The sequence below is a fragment of the Culex pipiens genome, chromosome 1 (assembly GCF_016801865.2).
Source record: "Culex pipiens pallens isolate TS chromosome 1, TS_CPP_V2, whole genome shotgun sequence".
Taxonomy (NCBI): domain Eukaryota; kingdom Metazoa; phylum Arthropoda; class Insecta; order Diptera; family Culicidae; genus Culex; species Culex pipiens.
The window spans coordinates 37,033,815-37,059,443 of record NC_068937.1 but is presented as its reverse complement, the minus strand read 5'-3'; the positions used below and the strand labels follow the sequence as shown (position 1 = coordinate 37,059,443).

General features: G+C 46.0%; 1 protein-coding gene across 1 annotated transcript in view; it reads right to left on the bottom strand.

Moving 5' to 3' along the window:
- The window catches only part of LOC120414193 (neurogenic locus Notch protein), a 121,837-nt gene that overhangs the window by 26,665 nt on the left and 69,543 nt on the right, over window positions 1-25,629 (bottom strand). Inside the window, exons 5-7 of the mRNA XM_039575273.2 lie at window positions 11,826-11,959; window positions 4,468-4,980; window positions 4,219-4,401 (exon numbers count right to left, since the gene is read on the bottom strand). Coding sequence (XP_039431207.1) covers window positions 4,219-4,401; window positions 4,468-4,980; window positions 11,826-11,959 — 830 coding nt within the window. The remainder of the gene's footprint in view (window positions 1-4,218; window positions 4,402-4,467; window positions 4,981-11,825; window positions 11,960-25,629) is intronic.

Below are 25,629 nucleotides of genomic sequence, written 5' to 3'. Positions count from 1 at the left end.
CGATCCTGTGCAAAAGCCCGTGAAGGGTGTGGTCACAATTAGCCTGCTATGGCCTGCTAATTGAAACGATTTCTGCAACCGGTTCCCACTCTCCGCCTACGAGACCCCATCTCGTGACGACCCTCCAGCAGGGTTCGATCGATCGCAACATCGACTTTTTGGCGTGATTTCGGCATTACGCCATCGCGCACCAATGTCCACAGGGTACAATAAGTCAGGCACACGATTCTCGCTTTTTAATGCCCGTCTTGATTTTTTTTTGTCTTCTTCTTCTTTGCTGTTTTGTTTTGTGACAGGTCAACCCGGCGGTGGCGGGCCATTTTCGAGAGTGTCGTCATATCGAAGTGGGCACTAAAATGCAACGGACCTGTCAGAGAGGGGGGCTAAAAAATGGCAGCCGAATATTGCTTATTAATTTAATTTAAGATTCGTGTCGTTTGCCTTTTTGGACGTTTTTACATTCTTCAGAGTGGAATTGCGCTGAACGCGCAATCCAAGGGGATCGGCGCATTAACGAATGTGGCACAGCCGTGTAGTCTTTTTTGAAGGCTTGTGGAAAAAAACAATTTTGAGGTTATGATCGATCTTCAGGTCATAAAGTTACTGACACTGCAAATTTGGGTCACCGGATCAAAATATTAAAAGTGTCACTCCCCTTGATGTTGTTGTACTAAAATTTTGACAGCAAAAGTGACAGCGATATCAACGAATGCCGGTTGCAAACCAAGATGGCCGCCCAAACGTTCTGTTACACAATCGCTTAAGTTGCATTGAATTCAATGTTTATTTATTATTTTGCTCCAAAGTACGTGTACAATGTTGTAGACCCCTCGGGCCAATCTTAGGTACCCCAAAAGGGGAAAATCCAGCATCCAAAGCGGTACAGAACCACGCACGTACACTGCACTACCGTGACGGGTCCAAGCTTCGACCCTTTCCACTAAATCGTCCTGTGCAAGCCTTCCAGAGAGTTCCAACATTGGACCAACCACCCTAGCCCAACACAACTCGCCGGTGCTGGAAAAATATTTAACACCGAATCTACATTATTGTTATTGCCCGCGCGACCACGAGACACTTGAGCCTCCTCCTCCGCCGGAGTCGGTGCTGAACCAAGTCTCGTCGACCTTTTGCCATTTTAATAGCAGTGCTCTCGCTTCTTCGCACTCCAAAGCATTAGAGGAGGTGCCACGGACATCAACCTTCGCCAAAGGGAAAATCCGGTTGCGCGCGCGGCGACCCCCTCGGAGATTGCAGTAGATTCCCATGTACTAATCAATTGATCCGAACGGATCGCTGTACCCGGGAGATCTGGCTTGCGCGCGCGCGTGGTAGGCAAACATGGAATCAAAAGTTCAAAGCAATTAATCGGAACCTTGTTTACATGGCTGCGCCGGAACGGGGAAGGGAGGTGGAGTCCACTAGACTCCTGAATCCAACACATTTTATCACCTTTCTCTCGTTCGGCGCGTTTCGAGGAAACGGAGAATAAATAAGCGCATAAAACTGCTTGCTAGGGTGTGGTGAGGGGGGGTTCAAGTGCCACCGCCCGCCCGCTGAACTTATTTCCGAGGAGAGTGCAGCTTCGAACCGAACGTGGGCTCTCGAGAGGACTTCCCACTGTCGGACATGGCGGAGCAAATCGGTGTCAAGTGCTTCTGGTTCCGTGGGTCGTGGATTCTACGAAGGGGCGGCTGTCAAACCGGGGACTGTCAACGGCCTTTTTCCCGATAGGTTTGACCGGGAGTTTGGGCGGACAACAACTCTGACAGTTGGGTTCCGGAACGGTTACGATGTTGGTCTTGGAGACATTGACTTTCAGACTGGCCGACAAGAAACGCTTTGGAATTCGTTGATTTGTTCGAAGAAGACACGATGTTGACAAATGCTAAACGAAATTGTGCTGTTTGTTTTGACAGGCGAGTTTTAGTACAAGCTTGCTGAAGGGTACTCAAAATTGGGTTGGGGTTTAAATTGAGTGGTGATCTGTCAAAAATGTTTACATTGCCTGCACGCTGACCAAATTAAACTCAATTATGGGTTAAATTGGTTAAAAAAAACTGCTTAAATTGCGCTTTCAGAGCAAATTCAGCACGAAACAATATTTTAAGGTGAAGCGATAATCGCAAACCAATGTTCCACAACCCGGCGACATGCAATTTATCCAACATTCCCCATAGATTCCCATTTGTGTCATCCTTCGTCGGGAATCTCGGGCGCGTATGTTCGCTGCCCACACAAACAACAGGTTGGCCACACAACTCCAGAATTTGTCCGCGTCATCCTCCACCGATCACCGTGAGAAGCGGGAACAATTTTCCGCTACCTGGGCGTCGAGAGGCACAAGTGCCCACTTTCAGCCGAGAGGTTCGCTCCGTACGAGGGTCCAAGCGGGAGTGCGCGCGCGCAAATGATGTATTTCATAATGAACCCACATATTATCAGATCACGTCCAGCCGGGAGTGGGGTTCGGCCGAGAAAGGGCCTAACGGTGTGCAGCTATGGTCACATCAGCAGAGAGTGGCACAAGTACCTTCTCGGCGTAAAGAACCTCAAGATGACTAAGATGTTTCTCGTCGTAATTCTATCATTTGGCGCAGCCTCCGCCGAGAGACCGTCGGGCTACCGGTTGGTGGAGCCTACACACAAAAGCCAAACTCATCTCGGGCGCGCTCAACAGACCCCCTAAATGAGATGAGATAGAAGGGAAGGGGGAAAAACTCTTCCGACTACTGCCTACTCGGGGATCGGCTCTGGGGACATAATCTAGAAGGAAAATCAAGTGGAAATATTTATGTTCTTTCCTTTGCTCTACGCTTGTTATCGTGCCTGCCAGCATCAAGAAGTCGCGGGCTTGGAATTGTGTCGTGAGATGTGGTCTCTCTGCACTTGATGAGGCGATCGCGAAGGAGTACGAGCAAAAAAAAGGAGGAACGTCAACTCCAGAGATGCATAAATCCAAACTATCCGTGGGATGTCGTTTGGCTCGCCAAGGAATGTGAGTTTCTAAGCGCAAGAAACACAAGAAGCTGCGCGCATTTCACCACACACACATGGTTTATAGGGACACGAGCGATCACCGCGGAAGAAGCGCGGGAAGATCGTTGACATGCTGCAATGATGTTCAATTGATTAATACTAATTATGCTGAACACGTTCGGCTCACGACTGTGCAACTCTCTTCGGACGGACAACCTGGCCTGGTCCGCATTAACTTTTATGGAGCTCGGAGCGTATGTGGCAGAGTAGATCAAGCTCAAGCGAGATCTATTACCGATTGGGAGACAGAGACCGCACGTCGCTAATGAAACTTGTACCACAGATGAGCCCCTTCGAAGATCCCAAATAAACCGGTTTCGGAATTGAATTTTTGTAGTGTTCTATTTCCACTCGGGTTCGCTTGTTGGGAGCCCCGAAAGGTTGACGGGTTGGCCACGTTACGACCCGCCTATAAATCACCGCGCACTTGATTATCGGCAAGTCAGAAATCGAAGTTAATCTATCTCACCAGGCTTTCTCTGCGCTCGAATCTGCACAGGATTTATGCCCGCTACTTTCGGGTCGCGCAAGCGCTCATGAGTCCGTATGCATACACGCCACGAGCGCGCGCAAAAGGAAACAATAAACAAATGATTTACCGGTTTGACCTTTTGGGGAGGCGGTTTTGTGGCGAGGCGCGCTCGACTGACTTTGGAGGCTTGCAGCCACGGGTAATGCAAAAATCGTTAAAACATTGATATCTCGTTGGGCAATTGTGTGTCAGCAAAAATAACCCAACAGCGAACATGTCCGCGTGAGCGTGTAGCTGTCAAAAATGTTTGTTCTAAATTTTGACAATCGAGTACTAAAAGCTGCTTGTCGGCGAAAAGTGCTGTCATCGTATGTTTACAACTCAGAAATTGCTTCAGCAAAGTGATTTTGTGCAAGATCAAATCGAAAATTGACGAAACTGCGAGAAATTTGGCTACCTGAAGATATTGTGAAAGGATTTGCTGTCATCTGTTGCTGCGCTGCCGGTGCATATATGTGATCTGTCAAATTTCAAGCTGTTGTCATGATATTTGTTGATTTTTCGTTGCTCAGAGGTCTGGAGGTGCTTTCGCAACTCTTCGCAACTTGTGACGCTCAAACCAAATCAATTCGCAAACAAAGATCCGGAAGAAGATTCACCGTTCACTAGCAATCCTGTCGGGAAAGTTTATAGGGGAAGTCACTTACCTGGCATGCACACGCAGCGAAAGGTGCCCGGGTCGTCCAGGCAGCTGCCCTCGTTCTGGCACGGGTGCGACTCGCACTCGTTGACGTTGGTCTCGCAGCGCGGTCCGGTAAAGCCCTGGGTGCAGTTGCAGGCGAACGATCCGGGCGTGTTGACGCAGATGCCGTTGTGTTCGCAGGGGGATCCTGTTCCGGGAGAATGTCATGTGGGTTAGATTGGGCGGTTCTTGAGGGGGTTTGGGTCGAACTTACCTTGATCGCACTCGTCAATGTCCTCGGAGCAGTCGATGCCCTTGTAGCCCATCGCGCACGAGCACGTAAACGACCCGTTGATCGGGCTGGTGTCGCAGATGGCGTCCGCATGGCACGGGTTCGAGGTGCAGGCGTCGTCCAGATGGCACAGCAGACCCGTCTTGCCGGGCGTACACCGGCAGTAGAAGCTTCCGACGCCGTCGATGCAGGTCGCCCCGTTGAAGCAGGCCGCGTCCACGCAGTCGTCGATGTTGTTGCTGCAGTCCGGCCCGTTCCAGCCGTTGACGCAGATGCAGTTGTAGCCGCCGTGGGTGTTGGTACAGGTGGCCCCGTTCTTGCAGATCGTCGGCTGCTGCACGCACTCGTCCACGTCCGTTTCGCAGTACTCGCCGGTAAAGCTCGGCGAGCACTTGCAGTGATACGCGTTGACCCCGTCGACACAGGTGCCACCGTTTTGGCACATATTGCCCGGGCAGTCGTCAATGTTCTCCTCGCAGTTTTTGCCTTGGAAACCTGCGAAAATGAATGAAAACGGAAAAAAAGTAAATTAAAACGGTTGTCGCATGCAGGTCTGCAATAAACACCTGTTGGTATCAGTGGTCAGTAATCGGGACACGATCATGTCACTCTACCGAGGATCGCCCAGGCCATGGGGTTAATCCTTCGGTAGCGCCCTCGGATCATCATCGGACATTGTTCCAATTGACCCTTGGTCCGCGCGGGCAAACCACGCGAGGGTGACTAATGCAACATAATTGTTCCTCCCTCTCCCTCTTTCTCCCGCATCGATCCCGTACGCGACTCCTTGATCGCATTACAACGTACGGACCCTTCGACGTCGGACTGGTTTTTATAGCCCGAAGGGCTCTTTTCTCTCCCAGTCCTTTTGTGCTGGGTCTTCTCTTTGTGATCACATCGTCCACACACACACAGAGTGTGCGCGCATAAAAAGTGATCGAGTCGTCGTCTTGTGGTTGTTGTTTTTGCGATCTCCCCGCTCGCCAACCCCCGCTCCGCCAGCAATCTCTCAAAATTCTCCACTCTGGTTCGGCGAACCGTACGAATATGTATGCGCGCTGCTCCGTTGTACACTTTCCCACGGTTTCATATCTGTTTATAGAGGAAGTCTCCTTTGCGCGCGCTCTCCCTCTCTCGAACGCGATCTTCGCGCTCTCTCTCTCTCGCTTGCTCTGACTCGAGGTTCAGCTGGAGACTGGTGGCATGCCACGCCAAAAGCCCAGTCCAACTCGGGCTGGTCACACCAACACCAACGCGCCGCAAGATCATTGAGAATCTCTCGTACACGTGCGGCGCGATCACCAACACCAGCGGACCCAGCACGTGTGGGAATGATTTTGTTTACATCGCAACACGCGTGTCCAGTCGCTGCCGCTGTATTGGTGCGATCGCGATCGTGCAGCAGTGGTTTTTTGGTTCTTTCTTTTCGTTCGTCGTTTTTTGTTGCGAGGATCGGAAACCCGAGAGGGAAGGAATGTCTCGCGTTTAATCTGTCAGAGGGAAAATTTTAGAAATTACCCCGAAATGGTTAATTTGTTGGCGGAATGTGCACGCCGAATCTGGGGAATTCTTGTACTCCCGGACGGCCGGAATGTGACGTTTCCCGGGGGCGATCCTTGTCTGTGAAGGATCACTCGATTTGGGTGTAGTACGCGATCGAGCCCGTTCTTGTCACTGCTTATCATGCGAGTTCCGTAACCGCGTTCGGGCAGTCGCTTTTACGACCGGCTTTATACGACGCACGCATGTGAAGCAATTCAACTTTCTAGCGTTGACACTAGTTGGGAACTATCCCACTATACAGTCAATAAAACTGTGCGCGGCCACAATGGGGCGGCGCGACGTGAGTCCATTCCACATTAATTAAAATGCAGTCCAAACTCCAATTTAAGAGCGCTCTATCGCGTAGAGCAGCGCTCGATAGAATTTTTAATGTGATTTGAGGTAATTTTTGTTCGTTGATTGCCTCGCTTCTTCTTCGGGGTCGGGTTTCGCGCGCCATTCATCCATATCTATGCGCAATCCGTTGGCCATTCATTCATGCCGCGGCTGCTGCTGGTGTGATGTGATCCCTTTATAGTCGAGCCATACACACGCGCAAAGTGCTGCTGATGACCAGGTATCGTCTTCGTGAGTTTTGTGATACGGGCAACCGATCGCACAGGTCGTGAGATGCGTGCCAAACAAGCAGAAGCGATGTAGGGATGATCACCGACATAGGGTGAAGTCGGCCCGACACAGAACTGTCAAACGCTTTGTTTTGGTAGGTGGCGCACTGCACGCTCGTGCAAGGTCACCCACGTCGTGAGTTTAATCTACGCTTTTGCTGAATGGGATTAACCAAAGTTTGACAGTTGGAGCAACCCTAGCGCCGCTTCGCGGCAATAATGAGTGTAATTTACCCGAAGCACAACAAAAAAGGAGCTTCGATGCGGTAACCTGCGCGTGTGCAGCCAGATCTTCCCATCTACATAGGTTCGTGGCTAACATCGTGTCGGGAGATTTGATCGGCGCCACAAAACGCAGTTCGTGATCCTCGGGATGATTCATCGACGCATCGATTTCATGAATGGATCGATTGTGAGTGTGTTACGCCGAGTCCGGGACATCTTTGCGGTGCGAAATTGGTTTACGAGATCATGTAACTGCGACCCCAAACCGAGCAGTTCCCGGAGAAAAGCAGCAAGCAAGTCGTTACCGTAATTTATGTACGAAAAAAGCGGCGGTCAACACCAGAGAGTTCGACTAGCTGGTCATAAACGGTTGACGGCCGCCGAGAAACAGCCGATATTGCGCAAAAGAGTGTCCAAAATAAGAACACTACAACGCTCGGGTCAACCAGGTACCGGAGACCTGCTGCAGCTCAGAGTGTCGGATTTTACGGTTGTTTTGAGCACAGCTCCGCGCCGAAACTTGTTTCTCGTTGGTTTGCGCTGGGAAGGCCGCAAAGGAACGTCCGAAAATTACTTTTGAATCTTAATAAAATTAAAATAACTGCAACCGTACTTATCTATATGGCTCGCTCGTTCCATCTTTCTTTCTTTTCTTTGTCTGACTGTCTGTTCGGTCTCTTTACTGAGCGCTGCAAGTTAAACCATTTTCGGCGAAAAGCCTGCGTAGAGGAGGCGAAATCTTGCTTGTTTACAAACTGTCTTAGGCCCTTTGAAATGAACTGTCAAAATTTGACTAATACCAACATTTTCAACATTATTCAGATTTTGTCGAAATTGAGCTTACTCAATAATGAGTAAGTAAGACAAATGTCAAAATTGGGGTAATTTAACATAGAATTTGCCAAATAATGCGTAATTTTTAGACAGTTCTTCCCTTTCGCTTCGTTTCCTTCTTACAAGTCCATCACTTCCAGGGATTTCCCCCCGGTCATGGAGACGGCTGGTACCCAAATTGAGCGGCCACATCGGCAAGCGAGGTTCGTCGCTGTCTTAAGTACGTGCAAAGTGATCTCCGGCGCAGTTTGCGCCGAAATTGCGCGCGCTAAAAGTAAGACGAGATTAAATTCCAGCAACCAGCCCTGACCGGGGGCCCAGGGCATGAGAAATTTTCGGGGCCATTACCTCACTTCACAACCGGTTTTCGCGCGCACACCAGCTTTTGAGGACGATCAACAATTGACGCGGCCTGGTGTGTCGTCAATTGGAGAACGGAATCGTGTGACGGCGGCGCGAAACGCGCCTGCGCATGACCTTTATCGGGCACTTTTGGGGACGACGAAATCACCGATCACGATCATTACGACGATTTCGATTGAACAGGGCGTCGGGAAATTGCCATAACTGTTTGGCTTTTGGGAGGGACCTTTCTCCAACCTGACGCAGGTTGGAATGACAGCGCGTGAAGGTATTTTATTTCTGGGAATAATGGTTCGGTATGCGGTTTCGGGAATGTAACAGTTGGTACTTTTCTTCGGGTGTAACCTGTTGTTTACCTTCTGATAACGCAACTTTGTGTACTCGCAGTACTAAAACCACTCAGATTGCGTCCAAATCGTATCCAGCAAAGTAAGTTCAAAATCACTAGCATTTCGTCAAAACCGAACTTACTCAGAAATGAGTAAATGTGACATCTGTCAGATTTGAGTGAAATTCACTCAGAATTAAACGAACACTCAGTGAAATTCGCTCAGAACTGAGTTGCACTCAGTGGCGAAATTGCAGCGCCTTCTCAGATAAATTTTGTAGGGTTTTCGTCCTTCAAAATAATGTAAACAATATAAATACATTAACCGGGTAATAATAACCCGAAACAGACTAGTCCTTACTCAAGCGTGTACTTGGTTTTTGACAGTGCATGAAAAGAGGCGTGTGTTTATGTTTACGCTGTGGACAGTTGAGAGTGAACGTTTGGTGCGGAAGTGTGATTGAATTGTGCCGGAACCGGTTGGCGGAATCCGGAGCAGGACACGACGGAAGTGGACATGAGGTCAGTGGGTGGTTGGGAGGTTAATGATCGGCAGCGATGGTGCTGCGTCCGGAACGTCGTGTCTCAAGGAGTCCCGGTTGCGACTCCACAAATTTGACGTGCGGCCACGAAACTGAGTAGCTGTCAATGGGATAGATGCTGTGTCGGCGCATCGATGTGACCTGTCATTTTAGAGTATTGAGTTATATTGTTGTTTGCAAGCAGTGACTTATCGAAACTTGTCGGCTTCCTCGGCAAACGTCAAACTTTGAATCTTCCACAAAGGTCCTCGCACGAAGTCATTTCAGCGGTTGAAATTTTGAAACGGAAGGCAAATAATGAGGAGATTTCTAGTCACTCTACGGGTACCGAGTTCCATTCTGATGAATCCACGACACCGGACAAAATCCTTCCTGACAACTCGCGCAACGTTGTCCGCGGTTATTTTCGCAACCGCAACATCGTAATCGCGAAATCACTGCGCCGCGCCAACTCCGCGTTCATTGTCCACACTACACGCTAGAGGTGAAGGAGGCGGTAGAGTTGGACCGAATGACCGCACCTTTAACATCCCAAAAGCGCTCGGCTCTGCCCGTAAGCGATGGATTGCTTGCCCAAGCCGAACTCTGGCTGGAGTTTGTTTTTTTTCGGTTCGGCTCTGGGATTTGGATCGCAGAATGGCCCCGGGTAATCACGGTCGCGCAATATTTCGTTATTGTTATTATTCTTGCGCGGTGCGGTCCCTTCCAACCTTTTGGTTGGGCAAAGGTTTTCCGATATGGAAACACGCGCCCGGAGGCGCAAGATAAATGAATGATTATTGTGTGCCGGTCCGATCGTCCAGCAGGGCTGTGTGATCGCTGCCTGGAGTCCGGACGCCACATCCATCAACCGCTCGAGGAGGAGGAGGAGGGTGGAGTAGCCGTTTTTCTATATCTCCTTGGACATCGCATCACGCCAGGTGACCTGATTTAGATTCCGACGACCGCATCGAGGCACGTGTGGGCGCAGGAGGTCGATCTGACGAGCGGAGAGAGTACCGGTGAAGAAGCAGGAAGATAAACCCAATAATTAATGACCCTTTCGCCACGTCGTCGTCGAGCTGGATCTTGTCGGCGGCGCGGATTGATGGACACCGCCCCCAAACAGGCCGCGCGGATCGACCCCGGATGAAGGGGGTGACCACTTTCTTGAGAGTTCCACGGCGGCTTGACACAAATAAGCTAAGACAAAGAATGCGATAGAGAGAGAGAGGAAAGGGAGATCGCGAGCAAATGTGGAGGTACTTTATTAATTATGGAGCTCTCCAGCGATGGGAAATGACCACAGGGGAATCATGGCTCGAACGTTTCTTGAGAACTGTGCACGGAGGAAAATTCTGAACGCATGTGATCGTTATGAGCCAATTTGAGCGCGATCTCGCGAAGAAGCAGTTTTCAAAGCAAATCGGTGGAAAATTATCACACACAGGAGGACGATCATGCTGAGGGACCCCACATACTTTGGCAGAGCTTCATGAACTTGTCCTGCGGCAGAGTCGTGCCGGTCGAGGTTCCGGGAACTTCCAGATTCCGCGAGTTGCACGTCACGTCCCCCGAGAATCGTCCCGAGTCCCGGAAAATTGATTCTCTCACCAGGGCCCCGTGTGATCCATGGGACCTCGCCGGTGATGGACATCCCGCGTCCAATATTTCACAGTGAATAATAACGATCATTATCCGGGGCAGCACATCGGATGATTGTTTCTGCTCGATCCACATAGATCAGAATGAAAAACGGGTCGCGCAGATCTTCGCTGATTGCTGGTTCCAGTCAGTCATCATAATTTCAAGACGAACTTTTCCCATGGAATTTGAATATCTCTATCCGCGGAAACGCGCGCACAACCCTAATTGATTTGCTCGCCTTCCCGCGGGAACCTGCCCGGAACAGGGCACGTTTAGTCATGGGAAAAGCACGCGATTTCTTTCTTGGTAAGAAGATCGCTGGATTTCGGAAGAACGGTCTGACAGTGACATCTCTGTGGACTATAGAGCTTTACACGCAATACATGTGTACGTACCTAGATAACTCTATTCTGTCAACAGTGACTTTTCTGCAGAAGAATTAAACACAGTGATGAGTTAGACTTTGATAAATTGATAAATGATTTCAGATTTTTATATTCTGCAAAAATACATCTTTGCCAATGTATCCCAGTTACGACGTTCTAGCAGGATTATAGCATAGTTCTTACAGAACTGGATATTCTTACAGCATTCTAGCAGAAATGTTCCACCGTTCTAGCAGGATTCTGGCAGAACCAGTTCTGCTAGAATATTTCGTGACTGGGATGTACATCTATATGAATGGCATCTTTGCACTCCGCTTTGTTTACGTTCTTGCGTCAGCTGTCAAACGAGCTGTGTGTTACACTCTAAAATGTGTTCAGTCAAACAAAGGGTAGAAATAACCCTAGAGATCTTTACGGGACCAAACTGAACAAAATGCGACGGGTTTGCCGAAATTTGAGAATTTTCAGATTCAGAATTTAACTCAGAATTCAACGAAAGTTGAGTGATATTCACTGAGTGAAATTTAATCAAATCTGACAGGATGCTCTTTTTACTCATTTCTGAGTAGGTTCGGTTTAGAGGGAAACTGAGTGATTTTGAATGTGTGTGAATAACAATTCTTGATTAGAGATCCAAGTTTGTAAAGCAAACAAATTTAGCTCTGCCAGCAGTGCAAGGATTAGGAAAAACTGGCCACATTGCAATGATTCCGAATACAATAACTCTGTCAACGGTTCTGGAGTTAAGATATTGAAGTTCCCGAGGATCAACAAAGCCCTGAAAGTTGCTTTCCAGGTATTTTTGCTTGAAGAGCCTAGCGGAACTTCCCTGAAATGGACGAGATAGCACAATTTACTCGACACTTACCGGGTGGACATTTGCACTCGTAGTTGAACTTGGTCGACTGCTTGCAGGTTCCACCATTTTGGCACGGCGACGGCGCGCACGGAATGTAGGGCGATTCGCAGTTCTTGCCGGTGTATCCGGCATCACACATGCATCTGTAAAAAAGAGAAAAAAGTAAATCGTAAGTAGGTGATTAGAATGCCGCCCCAAACGTCATCCTATACGGTTGCAGATTTGGCGCGAAACGACCACGCATTTGTAGGTTTCCCCTGGTCGAGCGCACGACCTGTCAGCGGAGGTGTCGCTAGCGCACCACATTCGAGATGTTATCGCGTCTCAGCGCAGAGCAACGCAACGCGATTTCAAATGTCAACCCCCGGGCTCCGGCTCGAGATCCAGTTCGGGAGGTTTTGCATATCGATTACAAATTCGGTCCAAAATGACCCTAATTGGTTCCGCCCGCGGGGCTACCGGGGACCGATAGTGATCTGATTTCTGGACGTCTCTCGGAGCCAGCAGAGCCCCCACGTATTTACTGTGTTATTGGGTCACAACAAATTCGCTTCTTCCGCGCGCGACTCCGGGCAAAACACAAATATTTTTAAACGGTATCTCTTTCGGACAGGTCATCGACGCACTCTACAGGTCCGAGCCTCCCCGAAAGAAACGGTCAAGCGAGCTAAACGTTACCTCTAATCGCCCAAACACTAACGACATCATTAGCGTAGTTTACTGAATATAATTTACATTCCTAAATAGTTCTTCCTATATACGGTGGCCGAGCCGTGGACGACAACGGGTGCGTCGTTGATCTGCTTGGACCTAGGTTAGTCCACTCGGCGACGTGTATGGAGCAAAATAAAAAGCAAAACACAAGAAGCAGCAGCAAAAAAAGAGGTTCGACGAAGAGTGGTGCGAAAAGCGAGGGCCCCGAAAAACAGAGGGACCGGATCACAATCATCACTTTCGACATCATCATTTGGCCGGTTGGATAAAATTACACATTTTTACCGGTTTTCCGTGAGACTGCACTAAATTGAACCGAACCGAGAGCGATTCATGCTGGCCGGAGGATAGACGACGGGGTGTGACATGTGTGATGAGTTTCGGGTTACCGGTTTGTTGATCGGGAATTTTTTTGGGCGATCGTTTTTTTTCATCGAATTCCTTCTTTTTCAGTGTTGAATTACACGGAGATTTAACGATTTTGCTCTTTCTAAGCCCATGCAGCAAAAGCATGCTAAACCCAACACTAATCAGTTTGCTTTGAGCGTGTTTTTGACAGTTCGCCGCAAAACAAGACAACCTCAACAGCAGCATTGAGTAAATGTGACATCTGTCAGTTTTGAGTAAATTTCACTCATATCTGGATGAATTCCACTGAGTTTTTATTGAATTCTGAGTGAAATTTACTCAAATCTGACATATGCTCCATTTACTCATTTCTGAGTAGGTTCGGCTCTGACGAAAATTAAGTAATTTTGAACGTGCGTGTACTAAAAAGCTTTTGCTGCACGGGCTCCAAGTCTCGTTGCACAAACCAACAAACGCCACGGGGAAGGAAACGGAACAAATCTGGGTTTTCGCCATGTTGTGCCACCCAGCGGGACGGCGGCGCGCTCACATTTTATCATCTATTATCAGCATTTAGCGCATCGTCGTCGCAGCGAAGAAATGGCCTCCACGCCAATTCTAAGAAGAAGCCGCCGGGGCGCAAACACGCGAAAGACCCAGCGACGACAGGGCGTAGAATGTCGATTTGGGTGGAGATAAAAATATCAATTTGACATAAAAATATATAATTATTCATCTATTATTGTTCCTCCAAGCGGCGTCGCCGCCGCCGCTGCTCTATCCGGTTTTGGATCGTTTTTTCAAGGCTCGAAACCAGACACAAACGGGAAGGGTAGCTGTCGCAATTTTGTCTTAATTTTTGTTTACTCTAATTTGAGTAGATTTTGTCAAACTGTCAGCGCGTTGCACGCTAAACTTGAAAGTGTCGAATTTTGAGTTTGATAAACTTTTTTTGCTGCAAGAGTGCCAATTTTAAGCTCAACATAGATCCATCAACCGTACTTTCAACCCGAGAGATTGTAACACGAACCCGACTCGAAGACAAAGGAAAGAAAGGAGATTACGAAACTTGTGATAAGCATTTCTTTCCTTCCCTGGCTGAATGGTTGTGGGGCGAAGCTGGTCGCACGGGTGGCGGAGAAACGATCCCATGCAGCAGAAAGAAATCGAACTTAAATTTGGGTAGAACCGCACGCGAGCGTGCAATGTAAACAAACGCTTTGACAGCTCGACATCGAGCGATTTCCAGCCAAAGTCGGCCAGATGGTTGATCCCAAAGTGAGATTTTTTTTCTCGTCTTCCAGAGAGGGAGTGTTTTCCCGTTTTATGACACAAGCTTCGATCGGTTTCGACGAGAGCGACGCCGGAGGAAGCGATTAATTCACGTTATTGATTTTGGAGTTTGGTAAAAAAAAGGTGGAGAGGTAGAGGGACCCTCTGATCTGTCATGGTCGTGGCAACCTGTTGGGTTGGAGAGTCGAGCAGGGAGATTTCAGCAGAAATGATTAATTTTATGACCCGCTGCTTTGGATGGATTACGCGCTTTATTTGTTCGACGAATTTCAAAGTCGAAGATTTGTAAACGGCACTTTTTCCAAGATCTAGCGCAAATCGATAAAACCTTGGAGGTGAGGGCTGCATTCCGCGCGTACAACCTGATCATTTACACGTCGGAACTCTCGGGATATTAACGGGGTGCCCTCACCCACCCAAGAAAATCCGTCGTAAAAGCGGCGTTCAGCGCAAGTTACGGCAGCTCCAACCGGTTTGACCAGCTCGCGATAGAGCTGCCAGCAAATTAGTCTTGAAAATAATAATTATCGGCTATTAATATCGTTTCGTATGCAAAACGCCCAACTGTTCCGCGGATCTAGGTGAGGATCGCTGGCACTTTGTTATCACCCACCAGCGTCCAGGTTCCTCATTAGGGCTCTGACCTGGTTGAGGATGCCGCGAGGCTCGATCAAGAAGGAAAGACTTTCCAGCTTGTCGGAGTGACACTGCAGCCCACGATCAATCACCGCGCGCGATGATCGCTACAAGTTGGAGAGATTTTATCACAGCGTCCGACACTGAGTAATCACGCGCTGCCGCCAGAGAGGTGCAAATTTGTTGCACCGATTTGCTCGGACCATTTTAGGTGTAACCACGTCGCGGATCCCGGAAAGGAAACGAAATGGGCTCGAAGACGAAGAATGCACATGAAGGCGGTGTGGTTATACCTTAAAATCTCGAATCAATCATCCGTGGTTCACCATGAAGGCAGGCAGGTAGGGTAGATGTGGAGCCCAGCGATAGCTGGCGATCTTCCTGTTGACGAGCTTTCATCTGACAGGGCGCGCAAAGTGTAGCAAGCGATGATTACTAATTGCGGCTGTCACATGGTTTAGGTCGTACGGATATTACGGGGCTACCGTGTAGAGAGTGGCGGAATTGGAAATTGTCCGTAGCAGCGGGGTTGGTTTCGTAAGACCCTTAACATCGACTGCAGTAGATCGTATCTATATGATCAGGAGAAGGAGTTGAGATCTAAGAGTCTACAGTTATTACAAACAAGATTCTAGGTCATCCAACACCATTTATAAGTTAATACCTGAGTATCAACAGGTTTAATGATCAATGGGTAGATTATGGATTTCTAGCTTCACAAAGTGCGATTGAATATCTATGTCTCCCTAGAATGCACTATTCATCTACAAATGACTCCATTTAAGCTCAACCCAACTCAACAGTGAATAATTACTGCGTTGAGCTGTTCTAGACTCGATGTCATGCAGATTCCCTCTAATCACTGCACTATTCATGAGCCAATGAAGCCGTTCAATCAATTCCGGACAACTGCTCAATCCCGACACCCTGGTAAACCGTTGGCGGCATTCCATTACTCACGACCACTTCTCGCGCGTAATCGAAACCAATCGAAGTGGTTTTGCACGTGCACGTTCAGAGTGCGGCCAAGTCGTTAGAATTTGAATAATTATTCCAATGAATCTTGCACCGCGACTCGCGCGAAATAGAGTGAGCCTGGCGACAATTAATCGCGGAAATGGTTCTTGTACCTATTTTCGACCCATTTGTGCACTAACTTGGTCATAATGTTTTTAGTACTCCGATTCCAATGTAGGATTTAGGCTCAAATTAGATCCATTTCTTGTTATTTTCAAAAAAATCAAACCATCCACATTAACGACCCCCGGGTCTTTTGTGGTCTCTATTGCAAGTTTCTGCTCGAACCTAGGAGTCCGAAGGCTTGAATGGGGAGAGCGCCCAAACCTCTTTCTACTCCAAGGAACCTTCGACCCCAGTGTTTGAACTGACGACCTTTGGATTGCGAGTCCAACCGCCGCCAGCGATTCCACCGGAGTAGGCTTGGTTTGGTGTGTTGTTTGTGCTTGGCATGGAGACGACTCCTATACCTGGAATGACTTAACGGCCTAACAACAACCAAGGCCGGGACCGACATTTTACTTCCTCATCCGATGGAAGGTTGGAGCAGATGGGAATCGAACCCAGAATCATCCGCTTACAAATCGGACAGCGTAACCATTCGGCCACGCACGCTTCTTGTTATTTTGTCTGTCTTAATTATTCCAATATTTTAAAAAACTGTTTCCATAGAAAACAAATACCAGTGGATGTATTTTGGGCCTAACGGCTTGTCACTAACAACCAGCCCGGGAGCATGTTGACAGCTCCCATACAAACTGAGCGTACCCCTTTTTGTGGGCCCAGTGGGCCTAAGATGGCGGCCTTTGATATCATCTAGCCAAACATTTGAAAATGGCGAATAGTTTAAATTAATATAGTTTTTGCCTTGTTTCGGTTTAAAACGACAAAATAAGCATTCTGGAATCATTTTCTTGAAAAACTTGTTTAAAGATACGCCACGTAAAAATATTAGTCTCGAACAGTTGGAGGGAGCATGCCGCGAAAGCCGTCACGAAAAAAAGGTTCCCATGCAAATTTTTAGTTGCGTTTTTATTGGGCGGACTCCGACGAGGCCCATTTGCCATCTGTCGGTGGATACGCGCAACTCACGAAAACTGTCATGTTAGGGGACGGCTGCTAACAACAATCCATTCTAAGCTACACCCTTATTTCTTATCAATCAGTTTTCGTCAAAACCGATCCTACTTAGAAATGAGTAATTTGACATCTGTCAGATTTGAGTGAATTTCACTCCGATCTGGGCTAATTTCACCCAATTTTCGTTGCATTCTGAGTGAAATTCACTCAAATCTGACAGATGTCACAGTTACTCATTTCTGAGTAGGTTCGGTTTTGACGGAAACTGAGTGATTTTGAACGTGCGTGTATGCAAACATATCTGGATTTTTTTTGAAAAGGTCCAATAAACTATAATTTTAGTTTTTGCTTTTTGAGTGTTTTTTAATACTCAAGGCGGTTTCAAAAACACCCAAAAGCATAAGCATAAGCATAAGCATAGGTGCCCACCCGCAGTTGCTACTCCGTTATTGACCAGGACCTCCAGAAGTTACATCCACGAGCCGTGGAAGATGAGTGGGTGCTATCTTTCCTCGCTTCGCAACTTCTCAAAGGCCCCTATCATGCTGATCAATACCGGCGCCGGCCACGACCAGTGGTAGAGTCACGGGGAAGTGGATGGGAATGTTAGTCCGATACTTGAGTGATAGAGACCGCCCAATCGACTGCTTCTCCGACAAAGTATCACATGAGTTTTGAGGGGGTTAGTAGATGGGTATGAGGTCAGGATTCACGAGTGGCAGTGATGTGACCATGAGCATTTTGTTTATCGGTTGAAAATTTTAAATCTTAGGCAGCCGGCTGCGGAAAGATAAATTATTGATTATTTAGAAAGGTTTTTTAATCGAACGCGTGCCAACCGAGCAGTAGTGCTATGGGCTGGACTTATCAGTATATTTTTACTGTTTGTACAATTTAGATCACGCGAGCAAATTTCAAAAATACTAAATAAAAAACGCTTTACTCTTCAAAAAATCGATAGTTTGCCGAGTTAATACTAAACTGCCTGTTGGAATAAATTATTACGATCAACGAATATAAACGAAAAGAAAACAGGCCACCACGTAACCGATTGTAATGAAATTAAAACAATAACTCAAACGAACTAAACTAACGAAAGCAAAATGATCAAGACGCGTATACTTAATTATTAAATAATGACCATATAACGATTATTTTCGATGAAATTTGATTTGGATTTATCGACCGATTCTGTAGATTTTACGCGATTTTTTATATTTATTGGGCTAAATAATAAAAAAGAACAAATAAACTCATTCACACTCTCATACACACATAAACTAATTTACATTTTTAGACTTCAACATTACAGCGAGTAAGATTTTTAAATTAGGCTTGAAATTATTTTTGAAAGGCATCAATATAATGAAAACAGCCTGTAATGCAAAAAATAAAAATAACAAAGTACCCTAAATTGGGTAGAATTTCCAGCAATAGTAGATTATCTATAATTCCAAAAAAAAAAAAAAAAAAAAAAAAAAACGCAAGAGAAATTAATATAAAAGTTTCTTGTTTGAAACATCCAAGTCTTTGGCAACACTGTCCAAATGAGATCAACAACAAAGTTGTCTAGATAAGTTTTTTTGGCTCAATCCCTTTCTCGCATACACTCACGCATCCCCATACACGCTTTCACATTCTCATTCATCAGAATAATTCCTATTGGAACTGGCTCACCCGGTTCTGCTGCCCGCAACTCCTTCAACGGCTAGGAAATACGCCGCCAAGTCAACCTGTTGTTGTTAGCCGACCCCATAGAGATCTCCACGGATTCTCTCACGCACACCATGTTTACCAACACTGCCACACATTGTTCCGTGGAGAGCGACGCTGACAAAATTGTCGTTACTGATTTAAAATCACCACCCCATGTTACACCACCCACTCTATGAACACTGGCAAAGAAGCCTCTCAAATTTCTTTTCGCTTCTATTTCATGCTCTCGCTCACTCTCCGAAGAAAAAAAAACCCTCTTTCACTCTCCCCGCTCTCATCAGTGTTTCGACTTTCACAGCAAACACCACTTAGAAATATCTTGGTGTGCGTGCTAAAAGTTTCCTTTCCACTAACACCAACAAGGCACACCAAGCAAGCCACAACGCGTTGAAAAAATGACGGCAAAATCGCTCATTTAAACCGATTGAAAAAAGCTAAATCCGCGTCCCAGAACCGGCCACTAGCACATCCAACACAATCGCGACGTTCCCGGGACGTTCCAGAACCGATTAACACACTTCAGCAGGCGATCCGACCGAATCAAATCACAAAAAACACATTTCAAAGACAAGAAAGCGCGACGACGATCCGAACTCGACCAGCTCCTCCACTTCTCAAAACAAGGCGGTTTCAAAAACACCCAAAAAGCAAAAAACTGAAAATTTGGTTCATTGGACCTTTTCAAAAAAAAAAAAAAAAAAACTCCAGATATGTGCGTTAGAATGGGACCCACAGCCTTAAATTTGTTGGCTGTATTGGAATTTGTGAAATCAGAATTATACAAAACACAGAAAAACGGCGGGTTGTATAAAAAAAGGATCAAAATTAATAGCTTGAGTATGATTTATTTTACATGACATGTAGTAAATTTTTACCATTTTTGCGGAAACTTATTTCAAAACGATTGTAAACATTTTGAAAAGAAAATTACGTTTTACGATTTTTGGTAGATACAACTGTTTGAAGCTTACTTAATCAAACGGATCCACCATTTTGGTAAAGGTATCTTTTTCGCAGAACGACATTTTTGTTCTTAGCCCAAAATATATTTAAAAACAACAACATGGATTTTATTTAACAAATTGTAGGAATTCTGCAATGTAATGCATGCTATAACCTACAAAAGAGTTAATCAAGCTGCTCTTGAGGAAACCCCGGAATTCGCGCATTGCTTAACAAGCCCAAAATAGCCACATCAACCTTTTACCCTTTTTTAAGCGGTCCAGCGTGATGCCGATAGCACTGCTTCGAACCGAACCTCCTCTCTTTCCTTTTTTTTATGAAACTTGGAAGAGTGTATTCTTCATCTTGAGAGCTAGCGAGAGAGGGGAGGTGGAACTATGTTTTATTGCACTTTGTTACATATTTTATGAAAATATTTTTATTGCTCGCCACGCGCGCTCATGTTCCGTTGTTCTTCCGGGGATCATCGCACATTCGCGACTCTGGAGGCAGAGTCGCCGGTAGTGTGGTCCAAACAAACTTGAGTCATTTGAGTTTGGTTAGTACTTTTTAGTACAGGAATGTAAACTTGTTCGAAAAACGCTTCTTTTCATGTCAGAGTGTACACTTTTAAGGTGGTAAACAAACAGCTGTCACTTTGAAATAAACTCTCAGTTTCAAAACATTGTGCACGCACGTTTCAAATCACTCAGTTTACGTCGAAACCAAACCTACTCAGAAATGAGTAAAGGGGGCATCTGTCGAATTTGAGTGAATTTCACACAGAATTACACGAAAACTGAGTGATATTCACCCAGATCTGAGTGAAATTCACTCAAATTTTACAGATGCCCCCTTTACTCATTTCTGAGTAGATTAGATTTTGACCAACACTGAGTGGTTTGAAACGTGCGTGTGGAATGTCGAGCAGTTTTCAGTTGATGTCGATCCTGAAAACGAAAAAAACCCGAAAATTTCTTACAGGGTGATTCAATCAACATGACACAGTAGCTTTGACAGATCAACTCCGATCGCTTTGCGATCTTCAACAAAATTGTTCTCTTGGTAAAAACCTCTGCTTATGCGTTAAAATGAGTTGATTTCTTGTACTAAAATCCCTTCAAACTTCAGTTGGACCACCCTAGTCACCGGGAGATCCCGGCTGAACCAATTTGGTTCAGCGAGGCGCCATAAATCATATCTCCAGCTGGGAAAATGTACCTTCTTCATAACCATAAAACATGGCGATTTTTTTCGCGCGGCATTTCTCGCCAAAGCGCTGAACTTTAACGATTCCACGAAGAAAGTTCGAGGTTTAGGACAAATTACGCCACACGTCACCACGTGGCGAAATGTCAGCGCGATTGATTTGGCCGTTGGGAGTCAGGTGACAACGAACTTTCGCTCTTTCCTGGCAAAATTCCTGCAGCACGAATTTCGATTGAAATCGAATTGCTACACCTCGCAAGGGAGATGTCAAGCAAATCAAGACACGAACCCCAACCGGGTTCTGGTGTTGCGGGAGCCCTGACAGCTTCGCGACACAAACGAAAACTTGTCAACTAATTCATGTGACATCGCGCTTCCGAGATAGGAAAATGTTATCACGTTTCGCCGAGCAAACCAGGTCCAAGATCTGCCGGGCAGAAAGCGGAGCGCGCGAAAGAAAAACATGGAAAGCGACCAGTTTCCTTCTAGGGCTCTCGCTCTCTTCTCGCGGACATTCCCGCCGAGTCCCAACGAGCAGAGTGTACGAACGAAAAAAGCCTTTATCATTAGTACTTGGACTTCCATATTTGAAGCAGCTCGCGCACGGGAATTGAAATGTGCGCGCAGCCAATACGTCTCTGCAGTTTGCGCACTTGAGCCGCGCGGTTGATAAGGGGGGCCCGCGTGCGAAAGCATCGCGCGATGACCGTTTTGGGAGCAGCACAGAAGCTGATGCTGCGACAGAATTAATAATTCTAATTTAGGAAACTTGTTTGCCTCTCGGTATTTTTGCTGCGCCGCGAACGATCTGCGCGCGATCTTCGCGTGCAGAATCCAGTCCGGGAACGGGGCTCGGGAGACTTCTTGGGGCTGCACCGTGGCGGGCAGATAAAATCGTAGAATACGTAATGTCTTGGCGCTGCGGTAGCGCGGTCTGGGTAGAACGAGCGGAAAGTGACCAACGTGACAGAGTCTGATGTGTAAATACTGAAGTTTCGCACAAATTTTGAATTTTCAATCGATACCTATATTTTAACATTGAAACTTTCATCAGAATCGTGTTCGCAAGAAAATTCTACACTAGAATCACACGAAACCTCAAAGTAAAGTGATCTGAACGCAAGTTACAGCGACTTTAGTACAAAACTTCTATTTTTCCAAGAGAAATGTAAAATAATCGCATTTTCAATCAATACTTATATTTTAAAATTTAAAATTTTATCGCCATCGTGTTCGCCACACAATTTTACATTATAATCACCCAAAACCTCAAAGTAAAGTGATCCGAACCCAAGTTACAGCGTCTTTAGTACACATCCCACTTTCCCGCGGGAGCCCCGCTCGTCACGGTGCAGCCCAAATACAGCGCAAGATGCTTATTTAAATCCGATTCGATTTGGATCATTACGTCGGATCGCCACCGTCGCGTATGCAAATGCCGAGCCAAAGTCGTGAAAGCGGTCGGGCAAATTTGCATCCCAGGCGCTGTTTGAACGGATTAGCCGTGTGCATCCGCGGTGGACATCTCGGGTTCAAAATTCAATGGCTCTCTTCTAGGAGCGATCGCTAACAAGCTTGAGCGCGCGCAAACAAAACGTTCAGCGCGGGTTCAGCGTTTATGGTCATATTATTATTACACTTTTAGGTTGATTTGATGATGGCCAAAAATGGCCACCCAGGCGAGCGAGCCGGCGCAGGTTGATGAAATCGTACCGTTTGTACCCCTCGCTAATTGCGGGAAGCAAATTGCGATGCAATGTTGACCTGCTTGTGTAAAAAGCCGGACAGTTGAAGAACCTCGGATGTTTTAAAACTCAAATTTGGAGTAAAATGTTACAAATATTTTTCTTCAAGTTGATTCAACTTCCAGCGGAACGTTGACACTCAATGACCTGAATTTTGGACAAATTTAAGGGTTTACAAATATGTAGTTCGTGTACATTTACCCAAATTTGCGCCGTCAAGTCTCTAAATATTTTGATTAAAAGTTTACCAAGCGATACGCACGGCCTTTCTGCGTTGGGTGGCAAATTTTGGCCGGTCCAAATTTGCAATGCACGCCAAGTTGAATACCTTGTCGAGGTCGCACTCTGCTGGCGAAATTGTCAACATTTAATGACGAATAGACTTGTTTAGAGCGGCTCCTGGAAGTTGTCAAAAGGTGTCATTTTAACAGAATGGCTAACTCAACTAATCTGACTTTCTTTTCACTTACATTTGAGTGTTCTGTGTTTGCTCGCTCAAGTCAGATATACTTTTCCCGTAATTTCGTAACCGGCCTACGGATATTTGATTGAGTGTATGATCAACGGGTAAAAGCAACGTAAAAGTTACCCATCAAAAGAAGGTATTCCCCAAAACTTAGTAAACCTGCAAAAATCAAGCTATACTCAAAATCAGAAGTACCCCTCAAAAAGGGTTTATCTACCCTTTATTTGTCAACACAAGGAAAACAAACCCTTTTTGTGGGTTATTTTCAACCTTTTTTTCAAGTTTACCCGTCGTTGCATTTTTGCAAAGGTAAACTACCGGTAAACTTGAAAAAAAATGTGGAAGTAACCTTCAAAAGGGTTTGTTTTCCTTGTGATGTCAGATAAATGGTAGATAGACCCTTTTTGAGGGTTACTTCTGATTTTGAATGTACACCATAATCCAAAATCACTCAGTTTATGCCAGGGGGTAGCGAACGTAGCGAAGAAGCCGCCATCTTGGAAGTTCAGAAAACAAACACTGAGAATCAGTATTATACATATTACTATGGTAACACGAACTGTGTTATCTTGTTTGAACTCAAAAGTCCGATGCAAATGTGTAAAAGCAAACTAAAAAGGTGTAATTCCGATTCTCAGTGTACGGGCGCACTGTTTGATCGACCAAAGAAAGCAAAAAAAGGTAAACAGAAAAATCACTTTTTTCGATATAAATTTTCAGCCAATATAGGGATGGAATCTACAAGAATATGATAGAATTTGCCATCAGCAACACAATTCACGTGTTTTTTTTCAGGAATTTATCGTTTAAATTGGGGAAAATTTTAAAATCAAACAGCCAAACAATGACTTGTTATGGGCTACCATTTGACAAGAAGTTGCTGTGTCCTATCCCTCGCTTGGTCCAAACCAAAATCCATGATAGAGTTGTCAGACCAAATCTGTCAGACCAAGACTGTCAGACCGAAGAGTAAAAAGTAAACAATCTTGGTCTTTGTCGTAGGTGCAAACGGATCAAAAAAAGACCAATTTAAACAAAATTTTATTTTTTTCATTTCTTTAACTGGTTTTGAGTTGCAAAATAATGTGCAGGCCAGAAAATGATAAAAAAAATTCGGCGTCCTTCGCTTCGCTAGGAGACGGTGATTTTAGCGGATTGCAGACTGGATTTTCGCCATGTGATGTGATGATTGTCTAAGCCCAAGTTGCCTAGGAATCGATAATTGGGAATAGAACCAATTCCACCTGAACCAGATTCTCACCACCATGGCAGCCGTCCATTGCCGGCCGCTCCCATCTCCACCGCGCACCAGGGACAAGGAAAGGGAATTGGAAGACGGGAAGTGTTGATGCTCCACTTTTTTAAGAGTATTAAGGGAAAATCTCCACGGTATCCTCAAGTAAGTTTCGCTTGGAGTTGGATGGTTTTTGGGAAGGTGAATGGTCTGAGGAGCCACCCTAGGCGAGTGGTAACGACCGTTGACATTGTTGTTCGAATTCTTCGTGTGTTCTCATTTCTAATGGGAATGCTTTCAATTCTTCTCATCTCTTATTGGATGAATTCTACCAGTCGCCCAGGCTATTTATTGCGAGGTAATGTAGGTTCATTTCAAATGCGCCTGCATGCATGCAATGCAATGCATTCTTGTATGTTCTGATATACAACTTGCATTCAACTTTATTCTCGTCCGTTTCTTGGATTCAACTATATCAGTCTAAGTCCTACTAAAGCTACTAATGCTCCACGGTAAAGTGGAAAGCATTTGCTTGCCAATCCTAAGGACAGGGGATCGAACCCCGCCGTGAGCTGAAGTTTTTCATTAATCCAAATTCAATGAGTCCAGAACTTTCTCGTTGGGAGCAGATGGGTATCGAACCCAGAACCATTCGCTTATAAAGCGAACATCGTAACCATTCAGCCACAACCGCTCCCCGGATAAAAAAAAAAAAAAAAAATTCGGCGTCCTGTAACAAATAGTTAAATAAGTAGTTAGGAGCCTTATTCTTCCACTTTAATTTTTGGTCGCATTATCGGTGACCACCTGAACAATCTTGAAATTTGTTATGCGGATTTGTGATTTTCCTTGTCCCATCATTCCCTTGCCATTTGACAGCTAGTGCTTTTGTTGTGGGCTCTCATTTGGCAACCGTGCTAATGTCGACTGTTGTCAGTTTGCTTTGGTCGGAATAGGGTTGCCCCCGGTTTATGCCGAAATCAAACCTACTCAGAAATGAGGTTAGAGGCCATACGGCAAAAATGGGTAAATTTCAAACCCGAATCTTACGTAAGGTCTCAAAACTTATCCCGAGGTAGATTAGGGTTTGGAGAAATTGCCAAACTCGACAAAATGACAATCACGACAAGAGACCACAACGCCGGCCACTCGCAAGTGGTGGCACACGCGAAAAAGTGCTGATTTGAAGTCAGGAAGCAAACTCGGCAAAATCGCGTTCGTCGCTTAAATTTGGTCAACTGTGGAACCTCAAGCATTTTCGGCTGCGTGTTTACAGAAATCGACCGAAATGACCGATTTGTATATCAACAGTTGGCCTTCGCTGGCTCAACTCTCACGATTCGAGGGAGCAAAATCCAATAAGCCCCCTCGTCCCCCCCTTCATCAAATCTATCGTTTATGACATTTTATGTG